This window comes from Centropristis striata, chromosome 6 (genome assembly GCF_030273125.1).
Source record: "Centropristis striata isolate RG_2023a ecotype Rhode Island chromosome 6, C.striata_1.0, whole genome shotgun sequence".
In the NCBI taxonomy this organism is placed as follows: Eukaryota; Metazoa; Chordata; class Actinopteri; order Perciformes; family Serranidae; genus Centropristis; species Centropristis striata.
This window is the reverse complement of record NC_081522.1, coordinates 41,312,081-41,335,255: the sequence shown is the minus strand read 5'-3', so window position 1 is coordinate 41,335,255 and position 23,175 is coordinate 41,312,081. Positions and strand designations below refer to the sequence as shown.

At 36.6% G+C, this 23,175-nt stretch overlaps 1 protein-coding gene across 2 annotated transcripts in view; it reads left to right on the top strand.

Moving 5' to 3' along the window:
* Window positions 1–18,482: 18,482 nt before the first annotated feature.
* The window catches only part of zgc:113516 (uncharacterized protein LOC541449 homolog), a 59,195-nt gene continuing 54,502 nt past the window's right edge, over window positions 18,483–23,175 (top strand). The window contains exon 1 of one of the 2 annotated variants that reach the window (XM_059334636.1): window positions 18,483–18,942. In XM_059334636.1, the coding sequence (XP_059190619.1) occupies window positions 18,802–18,942 (141 nt within the window). In that variant the 5' untranslated portion in view covers window positions 18,483–18,801. The remainder of the gene's footprint in view (window positions 18,943–23,175) is intronic. The other variant, XM_059334637.1, reaches the window with a different exon arrangement.

Below are 23,175 nucleotides of genomic sequence, written 5' to 3'. Positions count from 1 at the left end.
CAGGCTGACTGACGTGTTCTGGGATGTTTTCTGCTTCTGGAGGAAATATGATACACGCGTCTTATTTTTTTATTTGTTGTTTTTATTTTATTTTATCTAATCCAGATTCCAGCCGTCATTTTGTTTGTATTTGTATTGTTTTTTAAATCAATCTCTTATTATTATAGAGGCTAAAAAACAAACACAGTTAAAGTGTCTGACAGTAAATAATAATAATCAGAGTCTCTGGTGTCCTGAAGAGACTCCGACTGGTTAAACATTAAGACAACGACCTCTTGGAGTGTGTGTGTGTGTGTGTGTGTGTGTGAGTGTGTGTGTGTGCGTGTGTGTGTTTGTGTGAATAGGTGACTGATGAAACAGACGTTTGTCTTCGGAGGAATCTTTTTGCTGTTGTTTCACCAGGAGTTCAAGTCTTTCAAGTCTTTTTTTTAAAGTGATTTATATTTATGAAGGTTATTCTGAATGTGATTAATTAATTAATTTCATCCAGCTGTGATAAAAAATATCACCGCAGAGAGCAACAACACCTCCGACAACCAATCAATCCACTTTATTTATTGCTGTAGCACATTTAAACAACAACAACAACGTCTCTAAAGAACTGCACATAGAATCAAACATTCCCTTAAATATCAGCAATAAATAATCAAATAAGTGCATAAATCTAAAATGATGCTATAAATAAAACGATAAAATCAAACAGATGAACGTAGTGAAATAAATAAAAGACACAGAGGACCAAAAAACACACGCAAAGTTAAAAAGTCAGAGAATAAAAATTGTTTTTTATTGGCCCGAGGCACCACGAGCTTAATATCTCAGATCAATATTAGATCATAATTGTCTGTCTGATCAGATAGTTCTTCTTAATCAGCAGTTTTTGTTTTAGACTGTTTCACTTGTTTGATATAAAGATTTCACAGCTTTTGTCTTATTTCAAGAATTTTAAGAAAAATATTCTACGTACAGATAAAAATCTTTGTAGCTGTCTGAAGAAAATGACCAAAAAAAGACACAAAATTACCACAAAAAGATGCCAAAAATAGACGCAAAACGACCATAAAAAGCCACAAAAGGACCAAAAAAAATATGCAAAATGGCCAAAAATAGACACAAATTGACCAAAAAAGGACACAAATTAGTTTTTAGTTTTTAGTGTGACTTTGCTGGTTTCTATAAATATAATGCCTATCATATCATTATGTCCAGATGATGGCTCTAGCATTTACTGATTATTAACTCAACAATATTTTTACACATATTGATAAAATAGGTCACGTGTATTTCATTAGAATCAATAAAAAGTCACTAGTTATCAGTCAGAATACACTAATTCTAAGGTATTTGTGGTTCATTAGATTAGATATTTTTACTGGTTTTGAAAGTCTATTTTTAAGTAAATACGCCTCATTTTTGTACCTTTTTCCTTGTTTATAAGATCTGACTTGTTTCAGTGTTAAACGTGAGCTGTGTGTTTTATTCTCCTGGTCGTGTCCCAGTAAAGCGCCTCGTCTCCGCTCCGCTGCTCTCAGATCCAACATAAAGACTCTTTATTCAGACAGAGTGTGTTTAAGTGTGTGTGTGTTTCCTCACAGAGTCACAGAGCAGCTCCACACTGTAAGAAAAACTCTTGTTTTTATGGTAAAAACCAGCAGCAGAACTTTACCGTAATAAATACGCTGCAACTTTTTATAATATTACGGTAAAATGATATTAACACTGTTGATTTCATGTTTAAGATTGACATTTTATTCCATATTTTACTGTAAAAATAGAAAGTTTAACCATCAAAAGAAACGCTGTTCTGCCATATAATTGACCAGAAAATACTTTATAAATGATGCATGAATTAAAGATTTTACCATTAAATATTACAGTATATTTCTGTTAGAGATATGGTGTTTAGTACATTTAACAGTGAGGAAAAGTATTTTTACACAAAATAAATGTAAAAAATCCTGTTTTGGCTGATATAAACATTTACAGTGTTTCATTGTCACTGAAACTGAATTAACTCATTTATCATTTTACCTCTTTTACTGAGTCTAAAAAAGACACAATATGACAAAAATACACAAAATGACTAAAAAAAAGACACAAAATGACAAAAAAAGACACAAAATGACTTAAAAAAGGCACAAAATGACTAAAAAAGACACAACAAAAGTCATAAAATGACCAAAAAAGACACAAAATTACCAAAAAGACCCAAAATAACTAAAAAAAGACACAAAAAACACAAAAAAAAACCCACAGAGGAAGACACAAAATGACTAAAAAAAGACACAAAATGACCAAAATTGTTCGTCTAAACACAAAGAGCCAAATCAAACAGAGTCCCACTAGAATAAAACCAGAGTTGATGACAGGATCACACACAATCACAAGATCACATTTATGTTGGTTTTTCTTTGTTTCTTTTTGGTTCTAAATGTTGATCCAGTAAGTCAGAATAAAACATCAGTTATTATTATTATCAGGTCATATAGGTGAAAAATATACCAACATGGTATTTAAACATGTTTTATAATAATTAACTGTAGAGTGTGTGTGTGTGTTTCTGTCCGTGTCAGCAGTTCTTCTGTCTTTCTTCAGACGTTTCACTTCGAGTCTCTTTCCTCCTCCGAGTCTCTGAGCTGAGACTGTAGCTGGTAGTGGTCCAGGTGTGAAACAGCAGATATGTGAGGGAGTGAGACGTGTTCCAGCAGCAGCAGCTCGTCTCTGATTCTCTCTCATATCAAAGTGAATGTGTAATTAACACGCTACTGTAATTGCTGCAGTCTCTCTTTTTATTTCTAGATGAAATGATGGAGCTCCCTCCCAAGCCAAGGTCAGGGCCCAGCCTATGAAATACATATTTAATAATGTGAACATATGTGACTGGTGGATGTAGTGTATTTAAATATCTGCTGTTGCTCATTTCAGCCTTTCAGCATTAAATCAGTTTATCAGTCAGATAAAAATCTTTACGCTGCATTATTTATCATGTCCAAGGAGCATTAATAAGACATTTTTTATTTGCAGTTTGCAGATTCTCACTCAGTCCACAGAATGATTGTTCACTTCCTCCAGGAGCCTCCAGACCTCCACACTGTAAAAAATATCTGGAGGTTTTAGGGTGAAAAACTGTTAAACATGACAGTAAAAGAGGTAAAATGATAAATGAGTTAATTCAGTTTCAGTAACAATGAAACACTGTAAATGTAAATATCAGACAAAACAGGATATACATATTTTTTTTCAAATAAATTACTCCACTGTTAATACTCTGGCAATGTGTTTGTAATAAAAGACACAAAATTACTAAAAAAGGATGTAAAATGAATTTAAAAAAGACACAAAATTGCTAAAAAATGTTACATCATTTTTATTTTAAATACATGACTCCACTGTAAAATACTCTGGCACCGTGTTTGTAACAGAAATATACTGTAATATATAAACAAACTTGAATATCATGAATAAAGATGAAAGTGGCAAAAGACAAAAACTCAAATTTTTGAGACAAATAAATCAGATATTCTTTGAGATTAAAGCCGGTAAATTTACAAGTAAAAAAAAATGTTTTCTGAGATTTTAGATGCAAATTTAAGTGAAAGCAACTGATATTCTGAGATAAAGTTTTAAATGTGTAACACATCACTGTAATGTTTGCATTTACTTTTTTGTAAAGAAAAACACTTTTTCTCACTGTTAAATGTACTAAACACCATATCTCTAACAGAAATATACTGTAATATTTAATGGTAAAATCTTTAATTCATGCAGCATTTATAAAGTATTTTCTTGTCAATTATATGGCAGAACAGCGTTTCTTTTGATGGAAAAACTTATTGTTTAAGACTTGTTTTTAGGATTGACATTGTGAGCTTTTTCATGCTTTTCAATCTATTCAACTGTTGAATATGGTGAGTTTTTACCTAAAATATTTCAAAAGCATTTTCTATCACCAAAACGTGCTTGTTTCAAGTATTTCTGAGTCGGGCTTTTCAAGCCACAATTGCTCGAAATAAGTATTTTTGTATTTATTTCAACACATCATTGTTTTTCCAGTTTCTAGATATTTTTACTTATTTAAAGAATTCTTACAAAGAAACATTTACTAACTGCTCTGGCAGATAATTTGACTTGTTTCCAGCATGTATTTGTTTAATTCTAGTTATTTATTTCTTGTTTTTTGTCCGTTTTTGCAGAAGCATGCAGCCTCAGATCAGGACCGTGTTGGACACCAGAACCAGAACCAGAAGCGGAGCAGCTCCAGCGTCTCTGAAGTGAAACCATCAGATGAAGGTCTGGAGCTGCAGCAGGATGATCTCATGTCTGTGTGGCAGCAGACGACAGGAAACATCTCTGCAGAAATAACGTGTTGGAGGAGACGCTGGCAGCAGTTTGATCCTTTAATGAGGAAACTTGATAGAATTAAATCAACTAGAGTCAGAATCAGAGTCAGAGAACATTCTGGCTCTGCAGCAGAGTCATGCACTGCAACAAGTCAGCTCTTAAAAACAAGGAAAGAAGTATAAAAATTAGGTGTATTTTCCTTAAAAATATCAAAATTATCTGCCAATGGAACAATAAAATGTGTCTTGTCAAGACTTTCCAAAACCAGTAAAAATATCTAATCTAATGAACCACAAATACCTTAGAATTAGTGTATTCTGACTGATAACTAGTGACTTTTATTGATTCTAATGAAATACACGTGACCTATTTTCTCAATATGTTGAAAAATATTCTTGAATTAATAAAAACTAGTCAACTGTTCTTGATACAGCTACAAAGATTTTTATCTGGATGTAGAATATTTTTCTTAAAATTCTTGAAATAAGGCAAAAGCCGTGAAATCTTTATATCAAACAAGTGAAACAGTCTAAAATAAAAACTGCTGACTAAGAAGAACTATCTGATCAGACTAAAATAAGCAGATATCTAACATTGATCTGAGATAATTACTTTGACTTAGAGTTCAGTTTTTGCAGTGTGAAAAATGATTTATTCTCTTCTTATTACAACATGTGAAGGTCTGGAGATGTTTGTTGTGTGTGGCTGAAACACACAACACACACTAATAAATAATATCAATAATATGAAGATGAAATGACAGAAGCAGATAGGAACCAACCAGGGAAGCAAACAAACAACTTTGAGACAAAACTGAATTTAAAACACAACTTGAAGTGAAATAATATCCAATATTATAGAGCACAATTTTAGCAAACACAAGGTTTCCATAGAGCTGCACAAACAATAAAAAGATACAGGTATAAATAAACATGCAACAATTCAAGTAAATTGAAATCTTTAAAACTTAAGAAGTGAGCTGATGGGAAAAACTCCTCATACTGATTTAAAATCCATATTTTATTATAATTTAATGTGTTAACAATCTTGAAGATTGTTGTAAATAAAGCCAGGATTTTTCATTTTTCTACCCTGACAAAGTTGGATACATTTTCTCTTCTATAAATGTATTTATGTCCATAAATCAAACCCAAACTTAGTGGTTAAACTGAAAACAAAACCTTTTGATTTTGGTATGAATAATTCTGTCAAACTGTAAATGAGCTCCGGTCTTATTTTATTTATTTAAACATTAGTTAAAGGTTACACACTGCAAAAAGCCACCTCTCAAAAACAAGGAAAAAAGTATAAAAATTAGGTGTATTTTGTTCAAAAATATCAAAATTATCTTCCAATGGAACAATAAAATGTGTCTTGTAAAGACTTTCCGAAACCAGTAAAAATATCTAATCTAATGAACCACAAATACCTTAGAATTAGTGTATTCTAACTGATAACAGGTGACTTTTTATTGTTGTTAAATGTTTCATGTTAAATGTTTAAATATCAAGTGTCAGTTTAATGTAGTTAATTACATACACACTACACAACAATACACACTTCTATTGGTTCATTGATCATAAAACTATTGATTCATCTGGCTGCTTGTTAGAGGTCAAATTATGTCAAAGCTATAATTTATTAGTTATGCTTGAAATAAGAAAATATTACTTTGAGATAGCAGTTTTATATATATGACTAAAAGAGACACAATGCCTAAAAAAGAGACAAAATTACCAAAAAAAAACATAAAATGGCTAAAAAAGACACAAACTGACTTCCTAGTTGTAAGTGTTGGTGAAACAGCTTTGTAACTGTTGATATTCTAGTTTCCAGCATGTATTTACTCAGTATAGGTGATAAAATCTCAGTAACAAGCTGTAATATCTGATTTAGATCATTAAGGACCAAAACACTGAAAACAAGTCAAACAGTCTAAAATAAAAACTGCTGACTAAGAATCTTATCAGACAATAAATAATCAGGTATCCCCTCGATCTAATATTGATATAATATTGATCTAATATCGATCTAATATTGATGTAACATATTTAATCTTAGTTTTAATCAGTTTTTGCAGATGAAGGTGACAGGAAACCTCCGCTCCACGTCCCCGTTGTCTCCGAGCAGCAGGACTTTAATTCATCAGTTGTAAAGTATTTCTCTCCTGATGCAGATGCAGCGTGGGGCCCCTCCCCGTGTCGGGGCCCCGGCCTGGTCCCTCCTCATAATGAGGACCAGCGGGGGTCCTGTTGGACTCCTGACATGAGACTTGGAGTATTAAATGGACTAACTGCCGCTTTACTGCAGAGGAACAGGGAGTGTGAGCCCGGTGATTACCGCCAGCGCCCCAAACAAAACTGACATTTGTCTGACAATAAAATTGGACGCTAACCTGTCTGAGAGCTGTCTCCGTCTGATAGAACAAACGCCGGCGTCAGCAAACAGTTTGACACACTTTTTTCCCCTGAATGGCGAGGAGCCGAGCCGTCCTCCGCTACGGTAATGGCCCCTCATTGTTGGCCGCAGAGGATGTGGCGCTATTCATACCGGTGGATGATTGAAAAGAAAATTGAATCCCTTTTGATGTGATAAATGTGTCTATTACTGCATTTGCACACAAAATGTCGGTGTAAATTATAGTGGGGAGGCAGGGCTCAGAGGAGAAAATACATAGGGATGGCATATTGGCTAGCTTTGATTGGAGCTGGAATATAAATATACTGTACCGCTGGATGTAATGAGTCCAAGCTCCCTGATTTTTCCACAGGAACTTCACAAATGAAAGGCCTTGAGAGCCCCAATTGTGAGACTATATAAAAAGGTTAAATGTCTGCATAGCTCTCTCTCTTTTTCTCTTCAAAGAGCTGTCTGATAAAGGACACCAACAACTGTTTGCCTTGTAATAAAAGGAAATTTTCTCTTTTCAAAAACTTATGAAAGACAGCAAGAAGCCGCGGGGAGAGAGAGAGAGAGAGAGAGAGAAGGAGACAGAGAGAGAGGAGAGTTGCTCCCTGAAGGACAAATTCATATCAGATTGTTTAGACGACGGCTGATGAAGTGGTTTGATGTATACATTTCTTAAAATGTTCTCTTAGTGGCGGATAAAAATCTCCCTTTTATTGCATATTGGAAACGTCTGTATGGCAAAAAAATAATGGTCCGTGCAGTTATTCTTTGTTTTCTGTGTTCGTTTTCGACACAAAGTGGCAGTTTCATTCACACGTCAAATTAATTCACTTAGTTGAAACAGAGAGTTTAAAGGTTTATCTAAGATTTGTCTTTTTTTCAGACAAAACGCTGTAAAATAGTTCATCTGAACCAAACAGTCTGATCATCATAAACGCAGATTCTCCTTGAACAAAAATCCAAACGAAAACTTCAAAGAACATTTTTTTCTCTAAAGAATGAACCATTCACATTCACAGCATTTTAATTATAAACTGTCAATTCTATTCGTCAAATGCTACAAAATGTTCTTGGAATTTATGACGATGTCATGATGATGGTGTGATGATGTCATGTTGATGGTGTGATGATGTTGTGATGATGTCATGATGATCGTGTGATGATGTCGTGATGATGTCGTGATGATGGTGTGATGATGTCGTGATGATGTCGTGATAATGTCGTGATGATATCATCATGATGGTGTGATGATGTCATGATGATGTCCTGATGATGGCGGGATGATGTCATGATGATTTTGTGATGATGGCGTGATGATGTCGTGATGATGTCGTGATATCGTGATGATGTCATGATCATCGTGTGATGATGTCGTGATGATGGTGTGATGATGTCATGATGATGGTGCGATGATGTCATGATGATGTTGTGATGATGTCATGATGATGTCGTGATGATGTCGTGATGATGTCATGATGATGGTGTGATGATGTCGTGATGATGTCATGATGATGGTGTGATGATGTCATGATGATGGTGTGATGATGTTGTGATGATGGTGTGATGATGTCGTGATGATGTCGTGATTATATCGTGATGATGTCATGATGATCATGTGATGATGTCGTGATGATGTCATGATGATGGTGTGATGATGTCGTGATGATGTCGTGATAATGTCGTGATGATGTCATGATGATGGTGTGATGATGTTGTGATGATGGTGTGATGATGTCATGATGATGTCATGATGATGGTGTGATGATGGTGTGATGATGTCATGATGATGGTGTGATGATGTCGTGATGATATCGTGATGATATCATGATGATGTCATGATGATCGTTTGATGATGTCGTGATGATGTCGTGATGATGTTGTGATGATGGTGTGATGATGTTGCGATGATGTCGTGATAATGTCGTGAAGATGTCATGATGATGGTGTGATGATGTTGTGATGATGTCATGATGATGGTGTGATGATGTCGTGATGATATCGTGATGATGTCATGATGATCGTGTGATGATGTCGTGATGATGTCGTGATGATGGTGTGATGATGTTGTGATGATGTCGTGATAATGTTGTGATGATGTCATGATGATGTTGTGATAATGTCGTGATGATGTCATGATGATGTTGTGAAGATGTCATGATGATGTTGTGATGATGGTGTGATGATGTCGTGATGATGTTGTGATGATGTCATGATGATCGTGTGATGATGTCGTGATGATGGTGTGATGATGTCCGGATGATGTTGTGAAGATGTCGTGATGATGTTGTGATGATGGTGTGATGATGTCATGATGATGTCATGATGATCGTGTGATGATGTCATGATGATGGTGTGATGATGTTGTGATGATGGTGTGATGATGTCATCATGATGTCATCATGATGTCGGGATGATGTCATGATGATGTCGTGATGATGTCTTGATGATGTAGTGATGATGTCGTGATGATGTCGTGATGATGTAGTGATGATGTCGTGATGATGTCGTGATGATGTCGTGATGATGGGCCGTGTAGTTATTCTTTGTTTTCTGTGTTCGTTTTCGACACAAAGTGGCGGTTTCATTCACACCTCAAAAAACTTCACTTAGTTGAAAGAGAGAGTTTAAAGGTTTATCTAAGATTTGTCTTTTTTTTCAGACAAAACGCTGTAAAATAGTTCATCTGAACAAAAACAGTCTGGTCATCATAAACACAAATTCTCCTTGCACACAAATCCAAACGAAAACTTCAAATAACTTCTTTTATCTCTAAAGAATGAACCATTCACATTCACAGCATTTTAATTATAAACTGTCAATTCTGCTCGTCAAATGCTACAAAATGTTGTTGGAATTTATGACGATGTCATGATGATGGTGTGATGATGTCACGATAATGGTCTGATGATGTCGTGATGATGTCGTGATGATGGTGCGATGATGTCATGATGATTGTGTGATGATCGTGTGATTATGTCGTGATGATGTCGTGATGATGGTGTGATGTCATGATGATGGTGTGATGATGTTGTGATGATGGCGTGATGATGGTGTCATGATGGCTAGATGATGTCGTGATGATGTCATGATGATGTCGTGATGATTGTCCGTGCAGTTATTCTTTGTTTTCTGTGTTCATTTTCGACACAAAGTGGCTGTTTCATTCACACGTCAAATCAATTCACTTAGTTGAAACAGAGTTTAAAGGTTTATCTAAGATTTGTCTTTTTTTTCAGACAAGACGCTGTAAAACAGTTCATGTGAACCAAACAGTCTGGTCATCATAAACGCAGATTCTCCTTGAACAAAAATCCAAACAAAAATTTAAAATAACTTTTTTTTCTCTAAAGAATGAACCATTCACATTCACAGCATTTTAATTATAAACTGTCAATTCTGCTCGTCAAGTGCTACAAAATGTTCTTGGAATTTATGACGATGTCATGATGATGTCATGATGATGTTGTGATGATGGTGTGATGATGTTGTGATGATGTCGTGATGATGTTGTGATGATTTTGTGATGATGTCGTGATGATGTAGTGATGATGTCATGATGATGTCGTGATGATGTCGTGATGATGTAGTCATGATGTTGTGATGATGTCGTGATGATGTCAGGATGATCGTGTGATGATTTAATGATGATGTCGTGATGATGGCGTGATGATGTTGTGATGATTTTGTGATGATGTCGTGATGATGTCGTGATGATGTAGTGATGATGTTGTGATGATGTCGTGACGATGTCATGATGATCGTGTGATGATTTAATGATGATGTCGTGATGATTTAATGATGATGTCGTCATGATGTCGTGATGATGGCGTGATGATGGCGTGATGATGTCGTGATGATGGTGTGATGATGTTGTGATGATGTCGTGATGATGTCGTGATGATGTTGTGATGATGTCGTGATGATGGCATGATGATGTTGTGATGATTTTGTGATGATGTCGTGATGATGTAGTGATGATGTCGTGATGATGTCGTGATGATGTCGTGATGATGTAGTGATGATGTCGTGATGATCGTGTGATGATTTAATGATGATGTCGTGATGATGTCGTGAGGATGTCTTGATGATGTCGTGATGATGGTGTGATGATGTCGTGATGATGTCGTGAGGATGTCTTGATGATGTCGTGATGATGTCGTGATGATGGTGTGATGATGGTGTGATGATGTCATGATGATGTCATGATGATGTCGTGAGGATGTCTTGATGATGTTGTGATGATGTTGTGATGATGTCATGATGATGTTGTGATGATGGTGTGATGATGTCATGATGATGGTGTGATGATGGCGTGATGATGTTGTGATGATGGTGTGATGATGTCGTGATGATGTTGTGATGATGGTGTGATGATGTCGTGATGATGGTGTGATGATGTCGTGATGATGGTGTGATGATGTCGTGATGATGTCGTGATGATGGTGTGATGATGGTGTGATGATGTCGTGATGATGTCGTGATGATGTCGTGAGGATGTCTTGATGATGTTGTGATGATGTCGTGATGACGTTGTGATGATGTTGTGATGATGGTGTGATGATGTCGTGATGATGTCATGATGATGTCGTGATGATGTCGTGAGGATGTCTTGATGATGTTGTGATGATGTTGTGATGATGTCATGATGATGTTGTGATGATGGTGTGATGATGTCATGATGATGGTGTGATGATGGCGTGATGATGGTGTGATGATGTCGTGATGATGTAGTGATGATGGTGTGATGATGTAGTGATGATGGTGTGATGATGTCGTGATGATGGTGTGATGATGGCGTGATGATTTCGTGATGATGGCGTGATGATTGTGTGATGATGTTGTGATGATGTCATGGTGATGTCATGATGATGTCGTGATGATGTCATGATGATGTTGTGATGATGGTGTGATGATGTCGTGATGATGTCTTGATGATGTCGTGATGATGGTGTGATGATGTCATGATGATGGTGTGATGATGGCGTGGTGATGGTGTGATGATGTTGTGATGATGTTGTGATGATGTCATGATTATGTCTTGATGATTTGTGATGATGTTGTGACGATGTCATCATGATGGCGTGATGATTTCATGATGATGGTGTGATGATGTCGTGATGATGGTGTGATGATGTCATGATGATGTTGTGTTGATGGTGTGATTTTTTGTCATTTTGTGGTTTTTGATGTGTTTTTTTTGTCATTTTCTTTTTTAAGTCATTTTGTGCCTTTTAGTTATTTCGTGTCTTTTCTAGTCCTTTCGTCCAACATAAAATGATGGCGTGGTATTCTGTGCATATGTTCATTGTTCCCAGAAGATGAATCCTACTGATTTTTCCATATTTATGGTTTTAAGTTAAAAGTCTCTCGTTCTTTGTCTTAGCAGCAGTTTCCATCAGTAGGAAAGTTTGACGTTTGATATAATCTGCACCTAATGAAACCTTCTCCTCCTCTTTTCTCCTTCCTCTCCTCTTATTTACACCTTTCTCTGAATAGATCATCTCTTGGTTTCGCTGCTTAAAACACTTGAAGAGGACTCTGATTGTCTCTGGTGTCAGGAAGTCGAGCTAAACTCCAACAACATTATCTCAGTTTTGTGACTCTTTCAACACAACTGTTACTTTGTGGATCCTTTCACAAATGACTAATTCTCAAGGCCCAAAGGCCCAAATGTTAATGTCGATATTCTCCAGTTGAACAATGACGAGGCAGCAGAAAGAAAAGGAAGCCAGACATACAGTAAGTGAATGTGTCTGAAAGTGTCATAGCAGTATACGGGTGGTTGTGTGTTCCTCCAGTTGAGCTGCTCTGACTCCACTCCTCCATTCTGCTGCAGCCTGACCCTTACATTTTTAATCGAGACACTCATCTCTCTTTCAATACACAACATCTTTGATGATGAGACGCTCTTTGATGGCGAGTGAATTTCATTTTCGTCTAAAAGCTTGCAAAGTATTCGGTTCAAGACGATCACCGCATTTCGTGACTTCTAGGCAATTACTGTAATGATGCAAAATGGTAAACATTGGCCCAACATCTGAATAATTGAAGAGAGTGAAAACATGCTGCTCCAATGTTTATGAGAGTCGTCTTGTGTTTACACAGTCTTCATCATGCTGAAATGTTCCATGGCATTGGAGAGCAGAGAGCTCATGTTAGAATAAAACTCTTTCTATCATGTTTAAATGTTCCTCAGCAGAACACAGGGACAACAGACTCCACCCGTCTAATGGACCCGTCTCAACATTATTACTGGCTGCTTTCTGTCGTGTGTCACTGTTGAGCCTCACTGAGCTCACTAATCCAACATAAACAGAAACATACAGAGTACCACTGCAGCAACTACAACTATATATATATATATATGTATATATATATAACAGAAACAGAAACATACAGAGTCCAACTGCAGCGACTATGTATATGGGGTTTTTTTTTGGTCATTCTGTCTTCTCATTTTCTTTTTTGGTCATTTTGCGTCTTTTTATTTGTCATTTTGTGTCTTTTGTTGTGTCATTTTTTAGTCATTTTGTGGTTTTTGTTGTGACTTTTTGGGTCATTTTATGTCTTTTTTTATTCTTTTTTAAATTCTTTTTTTATTCTTTTTTTGTCATTCGTGTCTATTTTTTAGTCATTTTGTGCCTTTTTTTGGTCTTTTTGTGTCTTTTGTTGCGTCTTTCTTAGTCATTTAGTGTCCATTTTAGTCATTTTGTGGTTTTTGTTGTGTCGTTGTTGTGTCTTTTTTGGTCATTTTGTATCTTTTTTAAGTCTTTTTTAGTCATTTTGTGTCTATTTTTTGTCATTTTGTGTCTTTTTTTAGTCATTTTGTGTCTTTTTTTAGTCATTTTGTGTCTATTTTTTGTCATTTTTTGTCTTTTTTTGTCATTTTGTGTCTTTTTTTTGTCATTTTGTGTCTTTTTTTTGTTATTTTGTGTCTTTTTTTAGTCATTTTGTGTCTTTTTTAGTCCTTTAGTCAAACATAAAATATGATTTTGAATCTTTTTTTAACTTTCAAAACACTATCATGCTCAGTAAAGAATTGTAAATGTGTCAAATGTGACCAAAGGTGTCAAATCTACCATATAAGAGGGTTCCATCCAGTTCTATCATTTGATACTAAATCTATTTGAGCTTGTCTCCAGTTTTACTTGGTATATCATCATCAAACTGAAACTGGCCTCATGGAGTTTACAGCCAGAACTTTAGAGGTAAATGTACAGTAGGGCTCCACGCTGCTTTGTTTTATACTCTGATGGAGGCAACAAGTCTGGATTATTTGGAGATGACAGATAGTGACAGGTAGTTCTGAACAAAGTGTCACATGTTTCCTGTCTGACAGCTGTTAAAAATAAATGAATTACAGAAGTGAAACGGAATGAAAAGTTGATTAATTGCAGCTCTTTATTTCTTTAGTTGCAATTCATTCACACTTGAAGAATGTTTTTTATTCCTGCAGTTATTTAAAGTACGCTGAAAGTGATTTTTCTTTTTCATTTTCAGTGAATTTTTGTTTTTATTGAACATGATTCTAATTGCAGGTATTTTTCTATTAGCAGGGCCTCAGAAAGACTTTAATGCAGCATAATTCCTGATTGAATTAGTAAAAATATAAAAGTTGGTTTCTCCCACTGATTTTACTTTTTTTTTTTTTTTTTACCACAGTTCACATTAGAACTGTTTTATTATAGTCAAAACGTGTTGGATTTATCAGCCTACAGACATTTATGATGGTGAGAACGAGTCAAGAACCAGTCAAGACCCAGGAGAACCAGTCAAGACTCAGGAGAACCAGTCAAGACCCGGGAGAACCAGTCAAGACCCAGGCGAACCAGTCAAGACCCGGGAGAACCAGTCAAGACCCGGGAGAACCAGTCAAGACCCGGGAGAACCAGTCAAGACCCAGGAGAACTGGTCAAGACCCGGGAGAACTGGTCAAGACTTGGTAGAACCAGACAAGACCCGGGAGAACCAGTCAAGACCCAGGCGAACCAGTCAAGACCCAGGAGAACCAGTTAAGACCCTGGAGAACCAGTCAAGACTCTGGAGAACCAGTCAAGACCCAGGAGAACCAGTCAAGACCCGGGAGAACCAGTCAAGACCCGGGAGAACCAGTCAAGACCCGGGAGAACCAGTCAAGACCCAGGAGAACTGGTCAAGACCCGGGAGAACTGGTCAAGACTTGGTAGAACCAGACAAGACCCGGGAGAACCAGTCAAGACCCAGGCGAACCAGTCAAGACCCAGGAGAACCAGTTAAGACCCTGGAGAACCAGTCAAGACTCTGGAGAACCAGTCAAGACCCAGGAGAACCGGTAAAGACCCTGGAGAACCAGTCAAGACTCTGGAGAACCAGTCAAGACCCAGGAGAACTGGTCAAGAACCTGGAGAACCAGTTAACCCTAGAGTTATAACCCTTTGATGCAGAATAAAGTAATATACACCATTTATGATGGTGAGAACGAGTCAAGAACCAGTCAAGACCCAGGAGAACCAGTCAAGACTCAGGAGAACCAGTCAAGACCCGGGAGAACCAGTCAAGACCCAGGCGAACCAGTCAAGACCCAGGAGAACCAGTTAAGACCCTGGAGAACCAGTCAAGACTCTGGAGAACCAGTCAAGACCCAGGAGAACTGGTCAAGAACCTGGAGAACCAGTTAACCCTAGAGTTATAACCCTTTGATGCAGAATAAAGTAATATACACCATTTTTTTCAAGACTTCCAGTGCTACCAGACAAGTAAAGACCCAGGAGAACCAGTAAAGAACCTGGAGAACCAGTCAAGACCCAGAATGTCTCCCCATGACAATAAGTTCTGACATGTTTTGGCTCGGAGGCTGAATCATGTCTTGGTTTTCAGTCAAAGGTCTTCAGGACGTCGATTTTTTGGCAAGAAATCTCGTTGATGCTTTGAAGCAGGAACGTTATTTGACTCTTTATCAACATCAAAGTATAATCTGTTACTAATGAAACCTTCTGATCCCAGTCTCCTGATAGAGGTTCTGAATAGATCCGGCTCATGTCGCCCTGCTGAAAGACTTGAAAAGACTCGTAGTGAAGCTGAGGTCAAAGACTTGAAATAACTCCAGAACTCGGTTGTGGTTCTCTTTCAACTCAACTGGTTCTCGGTGGATCCTTTCACAAATGAGTCATTTTCAAGGCCCACATGATAATGTCTGAGTTCTGCATTTTAACAATCAGGAGGAATCAGAAGAAAAGGAAAAGGAGCAGAAGTCCAGAGTCAGAGTCTTTGTGAGGAGAGAGGGAACATTTCAGAGTAAAACCTTAATTAATTGCAGCTTTTTATTCTGTTGCAATTCATTCACACTTGAAGAATGTTTATTTATGTTGAAACTTCAAGTACGGTGAAAGTGTTTACATCTCTCAGTAAGTTTTACTTCTATTAAGTTTTTATTTGCAGGCATTTTCTATTAGCTGTGCCTTAGAAAAACTTGGTTAAATGAATAAAAACTTTGATAGAAAGCTGGTTTCATTCTCACACTGAAGCAGATAATTTATTTAATTATTGCATCTGCAAAGGAGGACATTTAGATTTCTAGATTTTTTAAATCCCAAGCTGTGTCTGCAAGAAAAGTTTTTTTTATTACTGTTAATTTTAAAGCTGGAGATATAGACTTGTTTGGGCTTGCATGTTTTTGTTGGGTATTAATTTAGATTTTCCATTTTCAGCAATTTGTTTCCATCTTTCAGTAAATTTAAGTTTTTAATTGCAGGTATTTTCTATTAGCTGCACCTTAGAAAAATTTAGTTAAATGAATAAAAACTTTTTAAAGACTTTAATAAAAAGCTGGTTTCATTCTCACTCAGTAACGGATATTTTCTGGTGAGCTGTTGGATGTTAATTTATTTAATTATTGCATCTGCAAAGGAGGACATTTCGTTTTTCAGTTTTTTTTAAATGCCCAGCTGTGTCTGTTTTTATCACGGTTAATATTAAAGCTGGAGATATACTCGTTTGGGCCTGCATGTTTTTGTTGGGTATTTATTTTGATTTTAACATTTTCAGCAACATGTTTACATTTTTTAAGTTTTTATTTGCAAGTATTCTCTATTAGCTGAGCCTCAGTGAGTCTCTGATGCAGAATCAGGCTCCATTTACATGATGACGGTCTGAACAGAAGACGTTTAAGTGGCGTCTTCACTTTTTATTCCTGGTTTATTCGAGTGTTTCCAGGAGTAAATCTGCTGATACGGTGATCTAAAGTGTGTGAATGTGATTGGGTTTGCAGCCAGGCGGCATCACTTAAAAATCACGAATAAAAGAGTCAAAATCACGAAAAAAAAAAGTCAAAATAACGAGAAAAAGTCGAAGTCACAAGAAAAAAGTCAAAATGAGAAAAAAAAGTTGAAGCCACGAAGAAAAAGTCAAAATAATGAGAAAAAGTCAAAGTCAAGAGAAAAAAGTCAATGTGAGGAGGAAAAGTTGAAATTACGAAAAAAAATCAAAATAACGTCAAAAAAGTCAAAATAACAACAAAAAGTTGAAGTCAAGAGAAAAAAGTTGAAGTCACGAGAAATAATTCAAAATGAGAAAAAAAAGTTGAAGCCACGAAGAAAAAGTCACAATAACAAGAAAATCGTCAAAATAACGAGAAAAAAGTCAAAATGAGAAAAAAGTCTATATGCTGAGAATAAATGTGTACATATCCTGGACATTTGGTGGAAAGACTCCTGTAAGTTTATTAGAGCTGCCAGAGCAGCTTGAAGGTCCCACCATGGAAATAATCCACATGTTTCTTTATTTCCTGTCCTGGAGCATGGATGGGACAAAAAATACACACAATTATCACAAAAAGGACACAAATTATGATAAAAAAGACACAAAATGATGACAAAAAGGACAGAAATGATGACAAAAAAGACAAATTATGATAAAAAGGACAGAACTGATGACAAAAAAGACACAAATGAAGACAAAAAGACACAAAATGACAAAAAAGACAAAATTATGACAAAAAAGACACAAAATTATGACAAAAAAGACAAATTATGACAAAAAAGACACAAAATTATGACAAAAAAGACATAAATTATGACAAAAGACAAATTATGATAAAAAAGACACAAATGAAGACAAAAAATACACAAAATTATGACAAAAAGGACACAAATTATGACAAAAAAGACATAAATTATGACAAAAGACAAATTACGATGAAAAAGACACAAAATTATGACAAAAAAGACATAAATGATGACAAAAAAGACAAAGTTATGACAAAAAAGACACAAATGAAGACAAAAAAGACACAAAATTATGACAAAACTGACACAAATTATGATAAAAAAGACAAATTATGACAAAAGACACAAATTATGATAAAAAAGACATAAATTATGACAAAAGACACAAATTATGATAAAAAAGACACAAAATTATGACAAAATAAGACACAAAATTATGACAAAAAAGACACAAAATTATGACAAAAAAGATAAAATTATGACAAAACGGACACAAATTGTAACAAAGAGATACAAATGCTGAGGTAAAGGCTACGTGACGTGAGCAGATCAGATCAGAGTTTTGTGTTTCGTCAGTAGACGACACGCTACGGAGGAGAGGATCTAAGTTTACACTCTGGAGGCTGGAGGCACATTTAAACACCGTCACCGTCTAAACCAAAGGCTTCACATTAATATTCAGTGTTTGTACCTGCAGCGTCCTGGTGTAGAACCTGTTAAAGAGTCTTCTCCTGTGTGGGGTTGAGGCCCACGTGGCTCAGAGCCGGTGGTTAATGTGTAAACATGGATGGAGATGCCCACAGGAACATTGGCCCCTGATAAGCTCCGGACTGCTGAGTCACTGGACACACAGGGGACAAGACTTAGTGACCTGCAGACTCCAACTCTGACTGAAGCAGCTCTCACATTATTAGATCACCTCCTACAACACTTCTCCACTTTGTCTTCCAGATGAAATCCATGTTTGGCTCTGCAGGATTTTGGATGTTTTGAAGTTTGTGAGCTTTTTGCAGCTGAAATCCTTTAAATCCCTTAAAGACTTCTAAAGAGTCCCTCTGCTGTGTGGAACATGGACAGGAGGAGCTGTGGTTCTGGGAGCCAGCTGCTCCATGTGGACCTCCACATTGATGAGGAGGAACCTCGGAGAGGAGTCCTGGAGCTCCTCAGGAGACTCCGGCCTCACTGGGAGGAGCAGGACATCCAGATGAAGGCAAGTCAGCGTTTTCATTTAAGAATCTGTCTGTAATAATGATAAAACAACACTTTGGTTTAAGGTCAGGCAGAAATAACAAAATAAGAGTCCCAACAGCACCACACAAAAACTCAAACAGAACAAACAAAACAACAGGAGGAAGACTCTGGAATCCAGATTCAGAGCAAAATGACCAAAAAAAGACACAAGATGATTGAAAAAACACAAAATTTACTTGAAAAAGACACAAAATGACCAGAAAAAGACACAAAAATACTAAAAAAAGACACAAAATGAACAAAAAAAGACACAAAATTACAAAAAAAAGACATAAATGACCAAAAAAGACACAAAATGACTGAAAAACACAAAATTTACTTTAAAAAGACACAAAATGACCAAAAAAAGACACAAGATGATTGAAAAAACACAAAATTTACTTGAAAAAGACACAAAATGACCAGAAAAAGACACAAAAATACTAAAAAAAGACACAAAATTACAAAAAAAAGACATAAATGACAAAAAAAAGCCACAAAATTCCTTAAAAAACACTAAATTTACTTTAAAAAGACACAAAATGACCCCAAAAATACACAAAATTACTAAAAAAAAGACACAAAAAAGAGACAAAATGACGTTAATAACATTTCCACTTCCTGCAGTAACAACAGCAGGTAGATAATAATCGCTCCGGTAGCAGCTGCCTTTCTTTGATCATCATTTCATTAATGGACTGTATTTCAATACTTCATCCTGTAGAAGTGACATTAGTTCAGATAAAGATGTTGTTGTCTGAATAGTTCCTCTGGATCCAGTAACGGACTCCCGGCTGCTTACAGACGTTATTTAACCTTTTTTTCTCCATTAGAGTACACTGGAACATGTTCTTCTTTAGTAGGAACCGATAAGCTGCTAAATGAGACACGTTGTTGCTATTTAGAGGCTTTAAATGGGAAAGTGTGACCCTGCCTGCTGTAAGTAACCTGCAGACAAGAGAAAAGGTTTTCATTCTTTAAATGAAGCACTTTATGGAACAGATCAATTAAAAGCACACAAAGTGTAAGAAAGCTGCATTTTTCTCCCTTGTGCTCGCTGCAGAATATATAGTACATATATATATATATATATATATATATGTATAAGGACAGTGCTGTGACAGCAGCAGAAGGCCAAGGCGAGAGGACAACAGAAGCAGTTTTATTTGATTCTGCAGACCCTGAACTGTTGTGTGCTGCTGTCAGAACACAATAATCCTCTCTGCTCTGTGTGCAAACACCAGGCTCAATCTCTCCAGAAATAGTGTTTGTGTTTGTTAGCTGGTGGCTGACCTCTCAATCTACAGAAGGTCCTGCAGAGCACACACAGACCGCAGCTTTCCTCACCTCCTCCTCAGCAGTTCATCTGGTATTGTGTTCAGCTGCTGCTGGTGAACCTGCTCACATTCTCTGCAGACGCACATTTTATTCTTCTTTCTAGCAGTTTGTGTCTGTTTTATTCAGAAGTACTCACATCCTTTATTTACTGCAGTAAAGGTACTAATACACACTGTGGAATTACTCCACAGTAGAACCAGGAGTTGAACCAGCAGTAGAACCAGCAGTAGAACCAGCAGTAGAGCCAGCAGTAGAACCAGCAGTAGAGCCAGCAGTAGAACCAGCAGTAGAAACAGCAGTAGAACCAGCAGTAGAAACAGCAGTAGAACCAGCAGTAGAACCAGCAGTAGAAACAGCAGTAGAACCAGCAGTAGAGCCAGCAGTAGAACCAGCAGTAGAAACAGCAGTAGAACCAGCAGTAGAACCAGCAGTAGAACCAGCAGTAGAACCAGCAGTAGAATCAGCAGTAGAACCAGCAGTAGAACCAGCAGTAGAATCAGCAGTAGAACCAGCAGTAGAACCAGGAGTAGAACCAGCAGTAGAATCAGCAGTAGAACCAGCAGTAGAACCAGCAGTAGAACCAGCAGTAGAATCAGCAGTAGAACCAGCAGTAGAAACAGCAGTAGAACCAGCAGTAGAACCAGCAGTAGAAGTAGAGACGGTGACTTTTGCATCATCATATTTTCCTGATATTTTATAGAGCCGTATGTGTAAAAAAACAATAACAAAGCATAAATGAAAGTTAAAGTAAACTATCATGCAGAGAACCAGATCAGGTAGAACAGCTGTTCTCAACCTTGGGGTCGGGACCCCAATTGGGGTCGCGAGATGATTTCTGGGGGTCACCAAATCATTTTGGAAGTAAGCTCTGTCTCCACTGTGTTAAAGTGTTCATGTGTTTTAGTCTTTTTGGTCACTTAATTTTTTTAATTTTTTAATTTTGTGTCTTTTTTTGATCATTTTGTGGTCAATTTGTGTCTTTTTTGGTCATTTTGTTTCATTTTTTTTGTCACTTTGTGTCTTTTGGTCATTTTGTGTCTTTTTTTGGTCATTCTGTGTGTGTGTGTGTGTGTGTGTGTGTGTGTGTGTCTGTGTGTCTGTGTGTGTGTGTGTGTGTGTCTGTGTGTCTGTGTGTCTGTGTGTGTGTGTGTGTGTGTCTGTGTGTGTGTGTGTGTGTGTGTATATGTGTGTGTGTGTGTCTGTGTGTGTGTGTGTGTGTGTCCCAACCTCTGGTTGTCCCAACAGAGAGAACAAACAGCTCCTGAACGTCTCATTAAGTATTTATATTGTGGATCTAAAGGTCTCAGTGATTCTTCCTCTGCCTCTCACTCTTTATTAAACTCTCTTTGTTTTATCATTTTCACCTCCACATGAAGATTTGTCCATAAAAACTGTCTTGTAGTATTATTTATTTTGGTTCAAATGTCTGGTTTTGAACCAACTTTTATCTGTAATTATTGATATGTCACATATATGTTTGTTGCTTGTTAGTTTGATTTTTCTTTCTGTTTTCTCTGATTTTCTCCTGTTATGAAGGTTTCTCCTACACTGCTGGAAAGAAGCCAGCTGGTCTGGTTGATTGACAGCTGATGGAGCTTTAGGCTCAGTTTAAACCAGGGGTCTCAAACTGTTAATTATTATTATCTGCTGTGTTGTTGTTACCGCAAGAAATTGAAATGTTATTGAATGTCATTTTGTCTCTTTTTGGGGGGGGTCATTTTGTGTCTTTTTAAAATAATTTTTGTCTTTTTAGTAAGTTTGTGTATTTTTTGGTCATTTTGTGTCTTTTTAAGTAATTTAGTGTTCTTTCAGACATTTTGTTTCTTTTTTTAGTAATTTTTTTTTTTTTGTCTTTTTTTGGTCATTTTGTGATTTTTTTTGGTCATTTTGTGTCTTTTTTAAGTAATTTAGTTTTTTTCTGTCATTCTGTGTCTTTTTTGGTCATTTTGTGTTTAGTTTTTTTTAGTAATTTTATGTCTTGTTTGGTCATTTTGTTTCTTTTTTTAGTAATTTTGTGTCTTTTTTTTTGTCATTTTGATACTGCCTCCAGCGGCCCCCAGGTAATTTGAGTTTCAGACCCCTGATGTAAATGACCAAGATATAAAAAGTTGTAATCCTGAAATCCGACTTGATATTCATTGAGCTGAACAGTGTGATGTTAATATAAACAGTAACTCAGAGTGAAGGGTCAGACAGTGACACATTAACTGATGAAGTTACACAGTAAAGATGTTAAAGGACACGAACGGCTCCACGATGTTAAAATGTGATTCTGCTGGTTAGAGAGCTGGTTTACAGAAATCTCTCTGCGTTACACTAAAGTCCCTGAAGTAACTGCACCGTCATTTTAAAATGTTGCACATAAACACAGCAGGAAATATCACCCAGTATATGGACATGACCTCGACTAGCTGGTTAGAAAATGATCAGACAGTTGATATCAGCAGTTTTCAGCTCATAAGCATGTCTGATTGAGGGCTGCTCCACCTGCTGGCAGGTCCAGTAGGTTGTTATCACACCATTCACTAGCTTTCTGTATTAATGGAGCTGTGTTTATGTTGTCCTCTACAGGCCGTAGTAATAATGAATGACAGCAAAGAAGAAATGATGTTGCAGGGTAAATAGATGAAAAGTGGCTCTTATTGTGGCGGGAGAAAACAAACCCAGGACTGGAGGATGTTTCCTCTTCGTCTAATCACGACTTTTTGTGCCCTAGCCTTAGCAAACTGGTTCTTCAGCATAATTGTGACAAAACTGCAGCGTTTTTAACTAAATGTAACAGCTTTGTTTTTAGTGAGTGACCACCGAGCGTTCTGATAACTGCAGAACGCTCCAGACTGAGTTCTTCAGGGCTGAGAACATCTGAAACAGTGTC